General features: G+C 32.4%; 2 protein-coding genes across 2 annotated transcripts; both read left to right on the top strand.

Annotated features, from left to right (window-relative positions):
• The first annotated feature begins 56 nt into the window (after positions 1 to 56).
• On the top strand, positions 57 to 14473 carry LOC123204479 (lysophospholipid acyltransferase 1-like). The gene is made up of 8 exons (XM_044621150.1): positions 57 to 551; positions 2463 to 2518; positions 11697 to 11917; positions 12015 to 12411; positions 12983 to 13068; positions 13749 to 13812; positions 13898 to 14016; positions 14099 to 14473. The coding sequence occupies exons 1-8, from the start codon at positions 247 to 249 to the stop codon at positions 14237 to 14239; spliced, it is 1389 nt and encodes a 462-aa protein (XP_044477085.1). The 5' UTR covers positions 57 to 246; the 3' UTR covers positions 14240 to 14473.
• Positions 14474 to 18420: 3947 nt separating this feature from the next.
• LOC123204290 (BAG family molecular chaperone regulator 2-like) lies at positions 18421 to 19703 on the top strand. Its single transcript, XM_044620901.1, has 4 exons — positions 18421 to 18661; positions 18748 to 19004; positions 19099 to 19245; positions 19464 to 19703. Exons 1-4 carry the CDS (start codon positions 18421 to 18423, stop codon positions 19701 to 19703), a joined length of 885 nt encoding a protein of 294 aa, XP_044476836.1.
• Positions 19704 to 20505: the final 802 nt, after the last annotated feature.

Here is a 20505-nt window from a genome sequence, read left to right as displayed (position 1 = left end):
CTTTATGATTATAATTTGAGAAGGCACCAAAATTTGGGTGTGAAATAATCCTTTTGACCGATAAATTCGTAAATTTAACACGATAAAACCAAAGCCGAACGGAAGGTACCGATGAAGACAGGACGAGTTTTTCAGCTTCTATAAATAAATCCAGAGTCCACACAAACTAAACATAGATAAACTACCGCAACTCAGTGAGTTACTGAGTTTTAAATCCGCTCCACTGAGTGACGCCAATTCGTGATCATGACGCAGCTCGACATCAATTCAATAGCGTCGTTGATCGGGGTCTCAGTCCCCGTATGTCGATTTCTTTTATGCTTCGTGGCCACGATTCCTGTGAGTTTTCTGTGGCGAGTAGTCCCGGGTCGACATGGGAAACACGTGTACGCCGCCACTTCTGGCGTGGTTTTATCGTATTTATCATTTGGATTCTCTTCAAATCTGCACTTTTTGGTGCCCATGTTGTTGGGTTATCTTTCAATGATATTTTTTCGGGCTAAGTGTGGAATCATTACGTTCTTCTTGGGCTTTGGTTATCTCATTGGCTGGTACATTCTTCTTGCTCTTATTACTTTTTTATTCTGCTTTGATTTGTATTGATTTCGAGTTGTAAAATTTTGGTTCTCGGTTCATTTGGGTTTTTGCACGAACACAAAGTTTGTTGCTTTGTTGAATTTGATCTATAGATTCATTTAATTTCGGAATGAAATAGTGTAGCTTTCTTTCTTCTAATTTTTCTGTAAGAGATTTTATATTTATATTAATGATTTGTGGGGTTAAGGAAGTTGTTGTAGTTTCAGCTCAAGAGTGAGTGTGTGTCTGCAATGGTTAAAAATATAAAGATTAGGGTGTTATTGATGATATGACTTAATATCGAGTAGCAGTTTATGGTTAGGCTTAACTATTTTCTGTTTTGAGTCATTAATCTACTTGTTCTGCTCTTTTATATGTGTGAGATTATTTATACTTTGTAAAGCATCATTGCTGAAAGACAGTATTGTGAATTTTTTTCTTGTTATAAGTGCTAAGGAAACTTTATACTCATGTTGTTTATGAGACTTTCAGGTGCCTGCTGCACTGGTTTAATGTTTGCCCATATCCTAGTTGTTTGAATGCATGGAAAATGTGAAGTTAATGAGCTGGTTATTTGTTGAAGTTAGTTGAGTTTGTATCTAATCCCCAGGAGATAGACTGTTGTTTCTGCCTTAAAAAAAAATATAAATGCTAGGTTTTAGAGAAGTTATTTGTACTCTTTGTAATATGTATCAAAAGAACATCATTGATGAGATACAGAATTGTAAGTTCTTTTCTTGCAATAAATGATAAGGAAACTTTAAACTCATTTTGTTTATGAGACTTTTGCATGCCTGCTGCACTGGTTTAATGTTTGCCATATCCTAGTTGTTTCAGTGCATGGAAAATGTGAAGTTAATGAGCTGGTTATTTGTTAAAGTTGGTTGAGTTTGTATCTAATCCTCATGAGATAGACTGTTGTTTTTGCCTTTAGGAAAAATAATTACTAGGTTCTAGAATAGTTTTTTATTTTCTTTGTAATATATAGCAAAAGAACATCATTGATAATATGCAGTATAGAAGTGCTAAGGAAACTTTAAACTCATGAAGTTTATGAGACTTTTGCCTGCAGCACTGGTTTATTTTTTGCTATATCCTAGTTGTTTCAATGCATGGAAAATGTGAAGAGCTGGTTATTTGTCAAAGTTGGTTGAGTTTGTATCTAATCCCCATGAGATCGACTGTTGTTTCTCCCTTAAAATGGAAAAAACACTAGGTTCTAGAAAAGTTTCTTATTTTCTTTGTAATATATATCAAAAGAACATCATTGATGATATACATAATTGTCAATGTTTGTTGATTTTGTATCTAATCCCCAAGAGATAGACTGTTGTTTCTGGCTTTAAAAAAAAAAAAAACCAGCTTAAAGAAAAGCTTTTTTTAATTTTCTTTGTAATATATATGAAAGGAACTTGTGTGCATTTAATTCATAAACAACGTGGGACAATTGAGCCGTTACCTAATGCAGAGATACTGTCTAAGAAGGTGTCATCTGGTTATATGTTATTGTTATGCTGTTATACTAAATTATTTCTGTTAGGATTTTAAACTGGTAAGTGCCTTTAAAAAAAAAAACCAGCTTCTGGAAAAGTGTTTTATATTCTTTGTAATATATATCAAAAGAACATGTTTGCATTTAATTCCTTTACAATGTGGGACAATTGAGCTGTGACCTTATGCAAAGATATTATCTATAAAAGCAGCACCTGGTTATATGTTATTGTTATGATGTTATACTAAATTGTTTCTCTTATGATTTTGAATTGGTAAATTTCTCTTCATGATTTTGTTGCTGTTGTAATTGATATTTGTTTAAATTAGATGGCAAAGTTTTATACATTTGTTATTTCACAGTTTTTCTTCTTGACCGTTTCTTAAATTTTTAGCCATGTATATTATATGAGTGGAGATGCATGGAAGGAAGGAGGTATTGATGCCACTGGTAAGTATAATTGCAGCCTTTTTCTTTGTCTTTTATTTGTTCCTTTGAAGTTGAAATCAGTTATAATCGTGTCTCTGTTTCTAAAGCAACTTGGATTAGCATCTAGATGAAACCCAATATAATAAATTTATTGATTATGAACTTATTTTGGTACTTAAAGACTCGTAAGTAGTGATGTTCTTACGTAGTTTGTGATGAGTGGAAATTTTAAGATGAAAACCAAAGTTGTTTGTGTAAGCATTTATGGTACAAAATTAGAGTGTGAATAAGTGGAAATTACATTAAAATTTCAAAACATGACATAGTCAAACCATAAACAGTGTCACAGGATCCGTTTAATAGCTTTAGATTACAAACATGCCCTTTTAACATCCAAACATAAAAGATCTGAAGGAACATACCATCGATGGTGGCTCCTTCTCTTTGACGATGTGGGAATGTAGCTCAAATTGCTTTTAGTCCAAGTGCAAGTTTGCACCTTCAATTTCTACATGAAGCATGAGTAGAAGAGGCAAAAATGTGCATAGAGTTGTCTGTTATAACGTCTATGCATAGGTGTGATAATTGGTGAATAGGTGTGATAATTGGTGAATGGGTGTGAGTCTGTGTATATTGTCAAAAGTTTTAAAAATTCTGAAATTCATCTCCTTATATTGGAGACGATGCACAACCATGCATCATTATGCATGGTCATGCACTTGATGCTTATCTTATCTCATACAATCCGTTAGATAATCCAATAAGATCCATGGATAAGGTCAACTCAGGATGATGCATGATTGTGCATTGACCACGCACAATCGTGCATGTGACTTGGAAAATATCCAATCAACAAATTTACTGAAATATCCTTATAAAATATTAATCATGGAAAACAATATCCTAAGTGTCAACAACCAAAGAAAAATCCAACTCAGCAAAGGAATAATGTGTGTACAAAAATTCAAGTATCATGCCCAATAAACAACTGGAAGTCATAACAAATAAGCAAATCAATATAAGAGTCCATCCCTCTCATGTCTTTCCATCACTAATCGGTTGCCTTCTTGTTGTCATGTCTATGCTTGTCACTTGTAAAATTGAAAGAAGGTGAGTGACAAACACTCAGTAAATAAGAGTAATCTATTTTATAGTATTCAGACATATTATTCCCCTTTTCGTTCTTTATCTTGCGTCTCAAGATTAAATTCTTTCATTAGTTCGGGTTATCCCTACCCTATTATGGATAGCCTAGAATACCAGATGTAAACTATATCAATTACATCTATGGTGAAAGTAGAATTAATTTTCAAACATTAATTTCATCATTCTATGCCAATCGGGCTCGACTAAGGTAGGGATTCGACACCTTAGCCATGTGGCTCATCTCTAAGGCTATCTACATCTTAGTCGTCCTATGGTGGTTGCCAATTGACTAATTTATAGTTTTGCTAAATTAATTTACGGGCACCAATCGATGGACCATCTATGTTTTGGCAAGTCCTAAGCCAATTGACAAACCCTCAGTCTTGACATACACACTAGTGGACATCAATCAATGGACTATTTATTACCCTATTTATAGGTATATACTTATGTTACGGTACCTCCTCACAACAATCTCATATCTTAAATCTTATGTTTCATGGGTGGCGTTCATCTCAAATTTTATGCGATCTTTATGTCCTTATTGACACCCAATCACCTGGAACTACAATTTTATTCATCTCGTGTTCTTTCTCATTTCTAAGATATGCTTACTAAGTTATAGTTCACGAGCCATAAATCATCTCATCTCGACTTTACTTAACTTTCACCTAGTGTATATGCTTTCAATTTTCATGCCTATTCGCATTCTCTATCTTGGGCACATCTTGACACTTCAACATATCCATTTATGTTTGTTAATTTAATCGGAATAGTTTTATGAATGGTCACCCAATGATCAAGCACAGACATTCATTTTCCTTAGGGTTGGATTCGAGCCGAGCCGAGCTGAGCTCGGCTCGCAGCCAGCTCGGGCTCGGCTCGGTTCATTTATGGTCGGCTTGAGCTCGACTCGAGCCGAACTCGGCTCGAGTTCGGCTCATTTTCGGCTCGGCTCGTTTTTCATATTAAAACGACATCGTTTTGTATAAAAAATTTTAAAAAAAAATCTACCGAGCCAACCCAAGCCAGCTCGAGCTCGATCGAGCAGAGCAGAGCCCGGCTCGTTTCGGGCTTGAGCCGAGCCGAGCCGAGCCGAGCCCGAGCTCGAGCTGGCTCGGCTCGAGTCCAGCCCTAATTTTCCTTATTAAGCATGACCATGCATTTGACCATGTGTGGGCGGGCGGGCGGTCATTGGTCTTTCACATGAATGTTCATGACTATGCAATCATAGTCATCCATACATTCTTCAATGTATGGCCGTGCACTCTTCGTATGCACGACTGTGCATCTAATCCTCATGGCTGGTCTTCCTCTCCTTATGATTGTGCCTATTCTAAGGGTTATTTTTATCTTTACACTACGATGTACGCTCGTGTAGGAGGATGTATACTTGTGCACCTCTTTTGCGTAAGTGTACATCACGTACCTAAGTTTAACATTACATGTCATGGATGGATGTACAGGTCCTATGTACGTTTGTCCATCGGAAAACCTATGTTTTCTAGAAATTGGTGTGAGATTATGCATGCCTTCATGCACTGGTGTGCCCCGTAATAATATCTAACTTCTACGCAGATGCATGACCATGTCTATCCTTGGGATGACTGCACATCGTAATTAGTAGATGAATTTCAGGCCACCTTGGCCATGTTTTACCAATTTTCCTAATACCAATACATCATTAGTTTAATAGATACAACCAAGATACAAGGATTAACGACCAAATACATATTATTATACAGATCAAGTTTCATAAAGTTTCTAGGAATACTAGATCCATTATCAATTCAAGATTCGCTAAAAACTCAAAAAGTTTATGTTTAACCTCCATCATCAACAACAAAGCATATATTCATAATCAATTGCAAGCATTTAGAAACCTATCTATCATGCTGAACCTTATGTCATAGTCTTTCAAATTCATTCTAAAATCAAGAACCAAGCAAAATTATAAAGGAACTCTTAATTACCACTCTTCTAACAAGAAGAATTTGTGAAAGAACACTTGATAAACTCACCTGAATTTTCTTCTTCAATCATTGGGAACCTCTTCCAACGAACAAAATGTTTCTTCTCTCTAACCATATATGATAAAGTTGAATAATGGTATGTATCTCAAAATTTGTGAAATCATAACTTAAATAAAAATTTAATACTAATGGTTGTTACGACCATGCATTCAAGTGAGGCATGGTCATGCATCTGCTTAAATCGCCTGATGTGGCACTTCTTTGATTCTGTCCACGTGGCAAGCTAATGAATGAGCGTGCACCTTTCATGTATAACCATTAATCAAACCAATTTTCATATTCTTAGCCATACTTAGCCATTTTCAAAACCACAATCAAATATCCATCGAATGAAATGACTAGAAGGCCCTTAGAGCATATCTATGGGTGTTACAGTCCGTTTTTCCCTTGGCAAGCAATTGACTCTATCTTAGTTTGTATTCATTTGAGTAAATGTGAGAAACACATCATTAGTTTACAACCTAGGATGAGGGAGAAAAGTTAATATTAATAACATGAAAACCTGAAGTTAAAGCAATCGACATCTTCTTGCTTTTAAGGAAGGTCTTGCAATATCCCCCCCAATGACCAGACTTGCCACAAAAGAAGTAGACAAACTTTCCTTTTCCAACACCACTAGTTGGTTGCAAAGTAGTAGAAGCCTGCTGCTAAAGTTTTGGGCTTGGATTTGGCTTTAGCCATGTCCTTGCCTTTGCCTTTCCGTGCTTTCACTTCAATCATAAGCACATTAGTAATTTTCCTTATGTCCTGCTTAGTAGTCCTAAGCATATTCAAGAGCTGAGGAGGGATATTTCCATCTCACTGATATTGTAATTCATATTTAACGTCGCATATAACTTAGATTGGAATTGTAAGACCAAGTCAATGTCTATGCTAACCTCGTAATGTAATCAATCATCTTGATTATGAGGACCAACCTGAGCTTCCTCAACTATCTTACACTTATACAATGCTTTTGACACCTCATATTTCTTTGATTTTGTGCGAGTGGCAAACATCTCACAAAGATGAAGGATGGATGACGCATCCATCTCTTTATACTGCTTATGCAACTTAGGTGTCATCGATGCCAACATGAGACACTGGACATCAGTTGAGTCATCAAGATATTTATTATAAGCATCCTTTTCCTCTTTGGTGGCACTGAGACAAGACTCAGGAGGTATTGCTCCTTCAAGAACATGCAATTTTGTTTCTTGATGTTGTACAATCCTTAAATTCCTATACTAGTTAGAGAAGTTGCTGCTTTTTAGCTTGTTGTCCTTTTCTAATATGAATCATACGGAAAAATTGCTTGTCATGATGTTTTGTGATCTACATGTGCATATAAAGTAAACTAGTAATTATAATTTAAATTAACTGTATATTTAAGCTTTTGTTAAATAAACATACTGACTATTTTCCTCATGTTAATAACCCTCCCTGTTGGACTTGGGAAGTCTCAGTAGACTTTCTAGTGGACTGAGATCCCATTAAGTCAATTTTAACCTTCGCTTTGGTGAATAGGTCAAATTAACCTGAATAGGAAGGTCACCAAACCAATCACAAAAGTTCATGATCTCAAGTTAAGCAATTGCTCCAACAAATCATTTGACCTTAATTGTGATTCGGTTTCAGTGGGATGGATACCATATATCACCATACATCAATAATTGTACATCCCTAATTAGCCTCTAACATACCTTACCTTTGCGTTGACAAACAAGTTAAGTATGCTAGTTAAATTGGACTTAACATGAACAAACACTTGATTTTTCACTTGATAGAAGTGTATTATTTGCTTTAGCAAACAAGGCTCCATTGAACAGAAGCTTAATCAAGGTGTTGTGTTGGAAGACTTATGATTATTTTCAACTTAATATTAAGTGATAAATTTGTTATTTATGTCTCACAAATTTTAATCTACATGTGAGGTGATTTTAAAAATTAAAATCCTAACGTATATTTTGAAACGTAAATAAACATGTCGATACATAATTTTTCCAATGCCAAGCCCCTCGCGCTAAGAGGGGTCAACAAATCAACCTAAGGTCTTGTGCTTCAGGTCTGTGGGACTTCAAACATGCTTCTTCTTCTCAATTCAATCTTCAAGTACATGACAAAATCTCCGAAATACACTTTATTCTAAATAAATAACACAAACCTATTCTAATTTTACATCTGAAAATTAAAAATCTCAAATTACATTTGAGGGGAGGAAGATGAGAAGAGAATGTATAACAGATTTTGAGAGGAGGTAGGACACGCAAGCCCTATTTTAATTTACAAGCATGCATTCCTAAAAATAACTTCCATAGGTTATAGGTTGTCTATCGAACACAATGCATATCATCCATTCGACATATATCAAACATTTAGAATTATTAAAATTAAGATTACTTACTAGGTTGTCAAATTATATTTTGCACTCTTAATTTTTCAAGAAATTTATTTGGGCCCCAAAGTTTCAAAAATTGTAGCTTGGACCCTGTTTTGGTCAACAAGGTTAAAACTACATTTTCACCCTTTGTATGGACGTACGTGCATGACACATGGTTGTGCATCCAATCGTAGATGAAATTTATCAAAATTCCAAATGAGTAAACGGGATGGGTGTCACAACATGTATGCTTGTGAAAAATTGTCTATGCATGGGCGTGCATATTGAGTGCACGATTGTGCAGGGTGTCACGGGAAGAGAGTCATAACTTGTGAGTCATTCAAATACGATTGTGCACGGGTGTGCATTCATGGTGCACGACCGTATACAACATGTTTTCCAGAATTTTGTTGTCAAGTGAAATGCTAGAAAACCCTTTCCTTTCTTGTGAGCCTTCGTTAGAATGAGATGATATGAAAGCCTATCTCATTCCAATAGCAACTCATCATGCACAATGATGCACAATAAAAACGATTTTGCACAACACAAAATCAATGACTATACAACCAGTTTTCACAAAACACATAACAAAGTACAAAAATGAAAAAATTAGTAATCATGACAACAAATTTATGTTTTTATCAGATCTCTAATGAGCATACAACAACATGCCGTCAATCATCCAAACTTCATAATTTCATCTCAAAATTGCATATAATAAAAACATGCTAACTCAATCAAGTTTAATACAAACAAAATATAATTTTGTGATATAATGCTTTAAATGTGGCTTTGATTCTACTGTAAGCATTTATTGTACAAAACCAGTGTGTGAATCAATGAAAATTACATTAAAATTTTAAACCGTGACATATTCAGACCATAAATAGTCACAACATCTGTGTAATAGCATTACATTACAAAAATGACATTTTAAACATCCAAATATAAAAGGTTTGAAGGAATATGCCAACGTTGGTGGCTTATTCTCTTTTACAATGTTGGAATGTAGTTCAAATCGTTTCTAGTCTAAGTGCAAGATGGCGCCTTCAAAATTCACAAAAAGCACAAGGACAAAAGGCGAAATCTTGCTTAGAGTTGTTTGCTAGAACATCTATGCACATGTGTAATAGCTGATGAATGGGTGAGTGTGTGTATTGGAAAAAGTTTCTAAAATTCTGAAATTTTGTGCATCATCATGGACGGTTGTGTAGTCGATGCTTATCTTATCCTAGGGATGGCAATTTGGACCCGACTTTAGGGGCTCTGACCCTCCCCGACCCTAACGGGGAGGGGATTCCCCGATAAAAACGGGGAAAGGGGCGGGGATGGGAATGAAAAAAATCCCCGTAATCGGGGACGGGGATACATGTGTCCCCGCCCCACCCCTTCCCTTAAACCTAATATATTAATATAATAATTTCTAAACTATTAAGTTTTAAAAATTTTTACATTATGATTTATTAAAACTATAACTTTAATTTTACTAATTTTTGAATTATCAATTATTAACTTTTACTAATTTCTAAACTATTAATCTAATATATTAAAAAAACCCCAGAATCTCATTATCATAAAATGCAAATGCACCAAATTAATTTTATTTCAACTTCAAAACTTAGTTAGTCAATCCACCAGGTTTTACACACAAAAAATAATAAATTATAAACTTAATAAAATCAATTGAAGTGAATGAAAAGTGTTAAATTTAATGTTACCCTAAATCACATACATGAAGAGCTACTAATGAAGAGATTGATTATTGTATATTGTTAGATTTTATGAAAACTTTATATTTGAACTAAAATAACAAATAATATTTTGTAACTCTTGTAGCAAGTGATATTTTGGGAAAATATGATTTATTTTATTTATTGAAATATATAAAAGAATTAAAATTTATATTTATGAGTATGGGGAGGGGATTTTTCTCCGCGGGGACGGGGAGGGGATGGGGAAGGGATTTTCCTTCGCGGGGAGGGGACGGGGATTATTTTTTATCCCCGCAACGGGGACGGGGCGGGGACGGGGATTGATATCCCCTACGGGGACGGGAATGGGGATTGATATCCCCTCCCCGCCCCTCCCCATTGCCATCCCTATCTTATCCCATGCAATTTGTAATTATCCAAATAGTAAGCGATCAGATAAGATCCATAGATAAGGTCAATCTAGGATAATGCATGGACGTGTGCTGACCATGCACAAACGTGCATGTGACCGGACAAATATCCATTTTAAACTTTATCTTGATCTAAATTAGAGTGTAAACCATGCACAGTCTCATTTAAATTCATTCACCTTTGGATTGTTTTACTTTGGTCCTTAAAGCATAAAGCCCATTTTTTTAGTCCCATCATTGTACGTACTTGAAAATAACAATTTTGATACTAGATTAAATTCATCTCATATAACTCAAGTCTTCAAAGTTTGATCAACTTCTATTATGTGACCCATAGACTGTTCGTTGAGTTAGTTGTGCATGAATTCATATCAAACCCACAATCCAACAACCACTTGTACATAAACCAAGATTGACCTCTAGCAAAACATCATGGTCACCTAAACAACGAAGTGTTAGCGATTGACTCTCAATCTTTCAACAATATGGTTATCATATAATTCGATTCCTTCGTCATTTGATATCTCTTCTATGTTGAGGCATTGATTTAATATCTACCTTAGGGAATCCTCGATATGCTTAAATTGACGTTTGTATAAACGTTTGAATGATATTGCATTGAGCAACAACTCAATCTTGTTGTGACCACATATTCAAATAGTCGTAAATGTCCGTTAGTAGATCTATTAGAGATATTAACTCTCGTGTTTGGGAGTGATGAATTCTTTGTTGGTTCACCATAGCCTTTGTACATCTTTCAATATGACCAATCACCACTCTTATGACAATTCTTTCCCAATGATTACATTGAACTGGTGTTAAATCATATTGATTTTTGTAAAACGGTTTGGTTACCTCAAGTGAAAGATCAAATGTATTACCATTTGCTAGAAAATATCTTCCATTAATATTGGAGCAACCATCCAAATAAAATCCTCTTGGTGGATTAGTCCGATAGATACGTCTGCACAATGTGCAGATATTTATTGCACAAAACTGTTTTTGAACAACTTTAACATGTGAGATCTATCATCACCTTTTGGTAGGTCTCTCAATACTATGATAGTCCTAACCTTATTACCTGTATCTTTGGTCAGAATTATATCAAGACTATAGATGTTTTTAGAATTGCTATCTTATGTGAACATAGGGTTCTTATGATCAGTTGATATGCATAAATTCCCTCGTCACGATTCTACTATTATAAGGATATTTATCTATTCAAAACATTATAGATAAGGAAATAATATCATTTTTATTAATTCAAAATCATGATTTCATTTAATTACGCAGCTATGACAATTGACTTTAAGACACCTACCCTAACAGTTTGTTTAATGGTTGATAATTTTGAGGTTACCTTTTTGTTATACTATCAAAGTTTACGGATTTCTATTGATTTATATATGTTCTTACACATTCATAGTTGATGACTTTCAACTTTCATTTTCATTTTTTTATTACATTGATTTTCATGCTAAAATTTTCTACTTTTTCTTACATAGCAAATAACGGTGAATTGGTATTTTAAATATTTAGGAGCCTTAATGGTGTTAACACTGAAAGTAATTTCATGTGCAATAAATTACAATGACGGATTATTAAAAGAGGAGAAGTTACGTGAAGCTCAGAAGAAAAATCGGCTGATTAAGTTACCCTCGTTGATTGAGTATTTTGGTTACTGCCTCTGCTGTGGTAGTCACTTTTCTGGCCCAGTTTATGAAATGAAGGATTATCTTGAGTGGTCTGAAGCAAAAGGGGTGGGTTATTATCATTATTATTCTATTTTCTGCTTCTCTGTGTCTTATCTTGTTGGTTATAGACCTTGTGGTTCCTACTAATTGATTGCTTCTTAAGATATGGAGCGGACCATGGCCATCACCTTACATAGCAACGCTTCGAGCTATTATCCAAGCAGCTATCTGCATGGCCTTGTATCTTTATCTGGCACCTTATCATCCCTTGTCCCGATTTACAGAGCCAATATACCAAGAATGGGGGTTCTGGAAGCGACTAAGCTATCAGTACACTTCTGGCTTTACAGCACGGTGGAAATATTATTTCATCTGGTCAATTTCAGAGGCTGCAATGATTATATCTGGCCTGGGCTTCAGTGGTTGGACAGAGTCTTCACCAGCTAAGCCAAAATGGGATCGGGCACAAAATGTTGACATTTTAGGTGTTGAGCTTGCCAAGAGTTCAGTTGAATTGCCACTTGTGTGGAACATACAAGTCAGCACCTGGCTTCGTCATTGTGAGTAAATCTGTTGTCTTAGAATTTCATCCGTGCATATGATCTTTCTTGTCATTAAGCCTTAAAATTGCTTCACATTCATGTTCATGTTGAGAAAATATAAGTTGGCTGTAACTGGGTTTGATTGGTGTTCTGTTATTATCTCAATATACCTAAAAATTACCCGAGTGAGAGAAAAAAGTAAAACCTGATAAAAAGATATGTTGAAACCTTCTGTGCACTTCTCCAATTGGATTTATATTAATGAAGATTTGTTTGTGTCTTTGGACATAAATTCTTTGATGTTAACAGGTTTAAGTAAATCTATAATGCAATCCATTGGTAATCTATATCAAGACCTGTCTATAGAAGTTAAATTGCTGGGTTATAATTTAAAGCAGCTTATATAAAAAATAATTATTTCATGATATGTCCACTGGTATAACTTCCAGCCTTTGATTATATCATGGTATGGTGTGCTTCAATGAGAAAAAAGTTTACCTCTGTCAACTGAAAAATTTGTGGATTATATTTATGCTTGGCAGCTACGAACCAACAGAGATAACATATCTGATTTTTTGTGTTTATGTAGATGTTTATGAGAGGCTCATTCAGATGGGGAAGAAACCCGGATTCTTTCAGTTGCTGGCTACACAAACTGTTAGTGCTGTTTGGCATGTGAGTATATTTTCCTTGGAATTTTCTAAGTGTGCTCTTGTTCTAGATGTGGTTATCTATTGATTCCTCCAATATCACGTTACAAAACAATTATTATGAGTTTGCTTTTGTGATATGTATACGCATATAAATAAAATGTGGGCATGTCCTTGCTTTTGTGAACTCTACTGTGGCAATTTTACTTAATGAACGTTATAGCCAATGTACCTTCGTTTTTCAAGAAAAACTTATCACATATTAGTTGGAATAGTTATCCCTTTTTATTAATCTTTTGCTCTTTGATTGGATTATCTTGTAGGATCATGATAATTGATAGTGATCATTAAACATGTCATCGCTCATGGTCCTTGATGCGTGCCCTTGTGTAATTTCCTTGGTCAATATTCTTTGGATGGTTCATCAGTATATTGAAGAGTGCCATATTATCAAGTCTAATAAGGAACACAATATTCATCAGTTCTGCATCAGTTCTTTTCCCTTTATCAGCGTCTGATGTTCCTTTCAAATTTCCCAATGGCTTGTTTACTGTTTGATGGTTTTTCATCTTTAGTGTCTGTGTTTTTATCCTAGTTCACATGCATATAAACGTCTGATTTGATATTCTTATACTATACTTCGGTGGATGAAAAATAACCAATTATTATTTACATGAATTCCAATTTTGTCTTGTTGAATCTTAGGGACTGTATCCTGGGTACATAATATTCTTTGTCCAGTCAGCATTGATGATTGCTGGTTCAAGAGGTATTGATCTGATCTGACCACCCTTATTGATTCTTATTTGTTAATAATTAGTTCATTTCCTCATGCTTTTTCGTTCCCTGAGCAGCCATTTACAGATGGCAACAAGCACTGCCTTCACAAATGGCTCTTGCCAAGCAGATAATGGGATTTCTCAACTTTGTTTACACAATTCTGATTCTGAACTATTCCTGTGTTGGCTTCATGGTTAGTTCTTCCCTCTCTCTCACAGAATACATTCAAAAGTCTGGAGTTTTAGATTGTAATGCTTGTCTGTTGGTGCACACAGGTATTAAGCATGCGCGAAACGCTTGCCTCGTATGGAAGTGTGTATTACGTAGGAACAGTTATTCCCATAGTATTGATTCTGCTGGGTTCAATAATCAAACCAGCAAGGCCTGCCAGATCGAAAGTTCGGAAAGAGCAGTAAGAATAAGATAAAAACCACAGTTTCTTCTTTCATGAGATAGAAGAGCAGTCTATGTTCTTTTTTAACTTTGTTACTTGAAGAGATGTTTAACTCTTGTTTGGCATTCTGTTATGTTAGACTATGTCGGTGCCCTGATGAAATTGAAAATGTTACAAGGAATAACTATATGAACAATCTGATATGATTAATCAAAACTTAGGTTAATTATTAAAATAATATATATATCTTTTTTGCTTACTGGTGCAGAGCTGGCTTTATTATTATGCTTATGTTGCTTCCCAGTTATGCTGACTGACATGGTTCCTTTTTGTCTTAATATTTAGAAATAATTTTCTTTAATTATCATGCATTCTTTTTGGATTTTCATGCTAAATTAGGTTAGGATGAACAAAATTTACTTCAATCTTAATTCAGCTTCTTAATGATTAAGAAAGTGTAATTTAGTTCACACAATTTGAGAAATCTCAAATTATTGTTATTTTTGATGATTTAAACCTTACACTTGTAGGCATATGGAAAAAATAAATAAAATATGAACTTAAATTAATTTTTTGATATCTAAAACTTTTAATATTTTATCAATTTTATAAACCCGGATATAAAGCTAAATTAGACTGATAGGATTATGGGAGCACAAGAACAAAGATGAGGCCCAAACCATAGAATCAAGAGACTGTCGGCGGGTGGAGAAGTTGATGTTGAAGCAGAATCAGGTGTCACGTGAGAAGGTGATGGAAAGGGCTGGAATGGGGATTATGCAGTAACATAAAGTACCGCAATGACCTATGTCAGGTCAAATTCATTGTAGCGTTTGATTTCAATTAATAAAAATTATTTAGATAATTTATTTTTTATTATAATAATATAAATAATAATTTAATCATTATATTTATTTTAAATATTAAAAAATTATTAAGATAATTTTGATTTTATTATCATTATTTATTAATTTTTAAAATAAAATATTTTTATTTTTAATTAATATAATAAATAATATAAAAATATTTTAAAATAATTATATTTAAAGATATTTAAATAAATTAATTTATTAATATTTTTAATTAAATATAATAGTTATTTATATTAATTTATTTTTATTAAATATTATAATAATTTATATTTAATAATTTTAATAATAAAATATTATTCAAATTAAATTTTTTATTATATTTAAAAGTTGTGGTGTGCTGACGTGTATGTATGAAACCGTTCCTGATGCGGCCCACGTCCCCAAATGGTACTTTCGAAGGCCCTTGGCAGGTCATCCCGCCAGTTTTTGTGGACTGTTCTACCCTTTTATATTTTTTTTATATATTTAATTATTATATTATTTTTTATTTAATCACGTCAGCTTACGGATCATACCTTAAGCCCTCCCTCTACCTTGGCTTGCATGACCCACAGCCTAACATTACGGATACGTTTGGTTAAAGGTTTTCAAGATTACCTTGATAATCTATTTTTTATTATTTTGTTTGGTTTGTCAATAATAAAAGATTACAGTAATCTTCTATTACCAATGCTGATGTGACAGGTAATATAGGTGGTAATCTGATTACCACCTTTACCTTAGGTATTTAAAGATTACTGAGGTAATATTGAGTTTATTATAGAAAAATTATTATTTATTAATTTTTTGAGATAAAAATAAATTTATTTTTAATTAATATGATAAATAATATAAAAAATATTTAAAAATAATTATATTCAAGGGCATTTAAGTAAAATATTTTACTAGTAATATTTTATTATTTTTAACCAAACACAATAATCATTTATACCTATCAAATTTTATTAAACATAGTAATCATTTATACCTAGTAATCTTCTAAGTAATCTATCTTCAAGGTAATCTTTCTATTTTAGTAATCAAACATTACCTAAACTAAACGCCCCCTACTTGTCATTTTGCAGGTTGTACTCTTGTAAATTGTGCTAAAAAAAGAGAGTACATAGGCTCGAAGGCTAGGATTTTGAAAGAAACATTCAACATATTGCATTTCAAAAAGAAGGGTATCTTGGTTTTCTTATCTCTTGCAAATGAGGGGGAGGGTATTAATTAAAATAGATATAAAAATTATTGATTAAATTTTTTGGATAAATTTTTAATAAATTTATTTTTTAAGTAAATTTATTTTTTTATTTTAATAGTATTGTTTTTGTTAATTACTTTTTTATTTAGTATATTTTTTATCTGTAATTTTTTTTGAATATAATCTTATATTATCATATTGATAATAAGTCTGATAATTTATAAATCGAATATTTGTAAATTTATTAAAAAATATATCAATTTTTTGGTATGATTATTGGTATATACAAAATAAAACAAAAAGATGAACATAAATGTAAAGAGTACAAGTGCAAAAAGTGTGTACACGTTCCTCACACTCATGTTTTAATATAAATATTATATTACATATATTATATTATATTATATAAATATTATTTATATATAATATAATATATATAATATTTATAATAAAACATGAGTGTGAGAAGTGCGTTCGCACTGCTTTTCGTTCTGATTTGGATATATCAACAATTAGACTAAAAATTGATATGTTTTTAAACAAGTTTATGAATATTTTGATTCATAAGTTATCAAATTTATAAGTAATATGATGATACTAAAGTATGCTGCTGACAAAAATATTATTAAAGAAAAAATACAATTAAAAAAAAATAATTACTAGAGAGAAGTATTATTGGAAAAAATATTGAATTTACTTAAAAAAATAAATTCAATAAAAGTTCGACTAAAAGAGTTTAGATGTAAAATTTAATGTCTATTTTAATTCATCTCCTAGGAGGAAACTTATTCATTCTTGTAATTACAACTACAATGTATATATATTTCAGTTCTATTTTCATTTCTATTATTCATTTTTTGGTTTGCTCGGTTGGAAAATTTGGTCTTCAATAAACATATATTTTGTATCTCAAGTAATACTATGTGTATCTATTTTATATACGTAAATATATATATATTATCAATGATTGAATATTATTTTATCTTTAATTCAAAATCACTTAATCACATAATAACATATATAAGTGTGTGTATATATATACACACACACTCAAAATGGGTATAAATAGTTTATTGTTTGCACCTTATAATTACAAAAACTACCAAAAATATCCCTTGCCATTAAATATTCATTCCTACATTTTTTTTTTAAATTAAAGAAATGAACAAAAATTTAAAATAAAAATATCAGAAGTGGTGATTGATGATCACAACTAAACTACCGATCTTAAGTAAATATAAGTTTTATTTGTTAAATTTTTTATTTTTATCAAAGGGGTTTTCATAAATATCATTCTAATTTTTTCTTCAATTCTTAGATATAGATTGAAACACAAAATGGCTTTATTTTATTTTTTTCAAAAACATTAGAATTAGTCTTTTATTTTAATTATCAAAATGCCCTTAATTAAATAAACTTGAATTTAAGTGGAGTCGATGGAGTTGCAACATAGAAGAGTATTTGAGATTTCTCAAAACTTTTAACACTTTCAAAATCAGCCTATCTTTCAAGGGGTAGATGTAATCAGTCTGGTAAATAATTAATAGTAGATTTAACAAAGTTAGGATTTTTGTCCTAATTAGATGCATGTCGAAAACTATTGGGAGCGGTTTGATAAAAATAAGCATAGTTCCTTATAAAAATCTTTTTAAAATTTGGGATCGACCTTTTTTGACATGTCTACCTCTATTTAACCCACCTATTTGTCAAGTATACTTATAAAGTATTAGCGAATTTAGTACATGCAATTATTTATATATATATATATATATGATACGCCATTATATGATTAAATATTATTTTATTTTTAATTTAAAATTACTTAAACATATAATGTTATGTTATTATGTTTGTACGCAATTTATTACTTATAGCATATAATTTTATTGATTTAGCATCCCCTTCAAATATGGCAAAAATAGATATAAGCTAACATATTTCTATCCGTAAGGTTACTAGTTTCCAAAAACAAAACGATTCTGAGATTTTCTTCTTTATTTGTACGTTCATAGTTTCTTCTCTTTGCTGTCCATTCTTTTTTTTTTTTTTTTTCACTTTTCTCTCAACCCTTCTCATTTCATTACTCAAAAATACAGTCTCCTTTTCTTATTCTTTCTATCTTACATAATTTCATAAAGAATTTTATGCATGAAACCCAAAAATTCAGAGGCTAAGGGGATGCTTTTGTTCCCCAGAAAGTGGAGTTCTTTTGGTGCAGAAAGAACTGATATGAATTTTGAAGAATATGAAATTAGGCCTGGAGGAATGTTGATTCAAAAGAGAAATTCAGATTCTAATCAAACTTCTCTCACAGTTCCCACCATTAAAGTTAGAGTCAAATACGGCTCTACAAATCATGAAGTGCATATCAATTCTACAGCAAGCTTTGGTAATGGCAAATTCTGTAACTTTTTAGTCTCTTTTCTTCGCTTTAATGGAGATCAAATGTGGAGTTTTGAGTGCTTTATGTGGCAGGTGAATTGAAGAAAATTCTAGCGGAACTCACTGGATTGCACCACCAAGATCAGAAGCTGATATACAGAAGGAAAGAGAGAGATTCTAAACAATATTTAGATGTTGCAGGAGTGAAAAATGGATCAAAGTTGGTCTTAATTGAAGTCATTGGAAGCCGGGAAAGGCGGTTGCTAGAGATGATCCGAAATGCCAAGATTGAAAAGTCTTCAAAATCTTTGTCCCAAATCCGCTTGCAAGTCGACAATTTTGCTGAGCAGGTAACTTCTGTTATTATACCCTAAACCCTAAACTCTAAAATTTGTAGCAACTTTGATAAAACATTTTGTTTTTGGTTTTTGCTCAATTGGGTAGGTTGCAGATTTGGAAGGCAGTGCTTGTAGAGGGGAGAAAATCAGAGAGGAAGATTTAGATAATCTGATTGGGATGTTGATGACAGAACTGGTTAAATTGGATGAAATTGCAAATGAGGGAGATTTGAAGTTGCAAAAGAGAATGCAGGTAATTTGGCATTTATAATTTCTTTAGAATAAACCATGCGTGGAAACAAGTTGTACAAGTTACAACTTATGATTGGGTGATTCTTATACTTCAAAATCATTTAATTTGATGATATCACTTTAATTTGTATAAATAAGTTTGTATATATAATATTATTCATTTTTTTATTATTACATATTAAACTCTAAACCTTAAACCCTTTGATTTTTATTGCTAAGGAAAGGAGAGTTCAAAAGTGCATAGAAATTCTTGATATGTTAAAGCTAAGTAATTTCAAGCCCAGAAGCAAAGCGGGCAAAATCCTACTTCAGGAAAAAGCTGAAATACCTGAACCATTGCAGAAGCATCAGGTGCAACTAAACCAGAAGAATTTGACAGAGAAAACGCCAGCTGAGGGACAACCATCAGGATATTCGCCATTTGTCGTGGTCACCACAAAATGGGAAAATTTTGATTGAAACATGGAGCTAAACAATACAATTTGAATGTTATTAGATTCTCACTGTTTTCTGTAATTTTGTTTCTTTCTGTAATAGTTACTGAATCCAAAAGATTTCGTAGGTAACAATTTTTTTATTTTACCTATGTTAAGATATCGGAATTTGGGTGATGGATGAATGAGTAATCACTATCGGAATAGATCTAATTTTAGTTTTTTCTTTATCCAAGTGAAAATAATCTTATATGAATTGTTGAAAGGTTAAATTAGATTATTAATTTATATGTGTTTTAATTTAATTTGTTAAGATGATAGGTCTATATAGGAAAATATATGTAGTTGATATCGAATTGAGTTTATAATTTTGACTAAGCTTTAGCCATAATACCCTGAATCAAAATAATATTTTTGGTTGTTTTTTTATATAAATAAAATTATGATTAAACACATTGATATTATTAATTTTATTTCACAGGAAAATTTTTAATATTCGTGTTTGATTACAATGAGATAGTATGTACTTTTTAATATTGTGATCAACAAATTAAAAAAAAAAAACCTAGTCTTATTTTATAAGTTTAAAATTATGAATTTTGTATGTTGTGATTCATTCTCTGAGTCCTTCTAAGATTATTTTACATGGGTAAATATACTAATTTTGTTGCTTCCTTTGTTTATAAACTCTCATTTGTTGCAGCAATTACTGTTCCAACTTATGATTCTTCTAAAATACTTTTATTGACTGGTGATAACTACTTAGGTTGGAAGAAAAATGCGTAGTTGGCATTGGGGTGCATGGATCTCAACTTGACACTCAAGAT

Source organism: Mangifera indica, chromosome 20, assembly GCF_011075055.1.
Source record: "Mangifera indica cultivar Alphonso chromosome 20, CATAS_Mindica_2.1, whole genome shotgun sequence".
Classification (NCBI taxonomy): domain Eukaryota; kingdom Viridiplantae; phylum Streptophyta; class Magnoliopsida; order Sapindales; family Anacardiaceae; genus Mangifera; species Mangifera indica.
This window is presented reverse-complemented; position numbering and strand designations above follow the sequence as displayed.

What these genes read in the sequence shown, in the direction of transcription:
- LOC123204479 (XM_044621150.1), top strand. Translation starts at nt 247, where the DNA reads ATGACGCAGCTCGACATCAATTCAATAGCGTCGTTGATCGGGGTCTCA. An exon ending in CAGCACCTGGCTTCGTCATT is followed by an intron (nt 12,412 to 12,982) that starts GTGAGTAAATCT and finishes GTGTTTATGTAG; the next exon opens with ATGTTTATGAGAGGCTCATT. An exon ending in ATTCCTGTGTTGGCTTCATG is followed by an intron (nt 14,017 to 14,098) that starts GTTAGTTCTTCC and finishes TGGTGCACACAG; the next exon opens with GTATTAAGCATGCGCGAAAC.
- LOC123204290 (XM_044620901.1), top strand. Translation starts at nt 18,421, where the DNA reads ATGAAACCCAAAAATTCAGAGGCTAAGGGGATGCTTTTGTTCCCCAGA. An exon ending in TCGACAATTTTGCTGAGCAG is followed by an intron (nt 19,005 to 19,098) that starts GTAACTTCTGTT and finishes TCAATTGGGTAG; the next exon opens with GTTGCAGATTTGGAAGGCAG. An exon ending in AGTTGCAAAAGAGAATGCAG is followed by an intron (nt 19,246 to 19,463) that starts GTAATTTGGCAT and finishes TTTATTGCTAAG; the next exon opens with GAAAGGAGAGTTCAAAAGTG.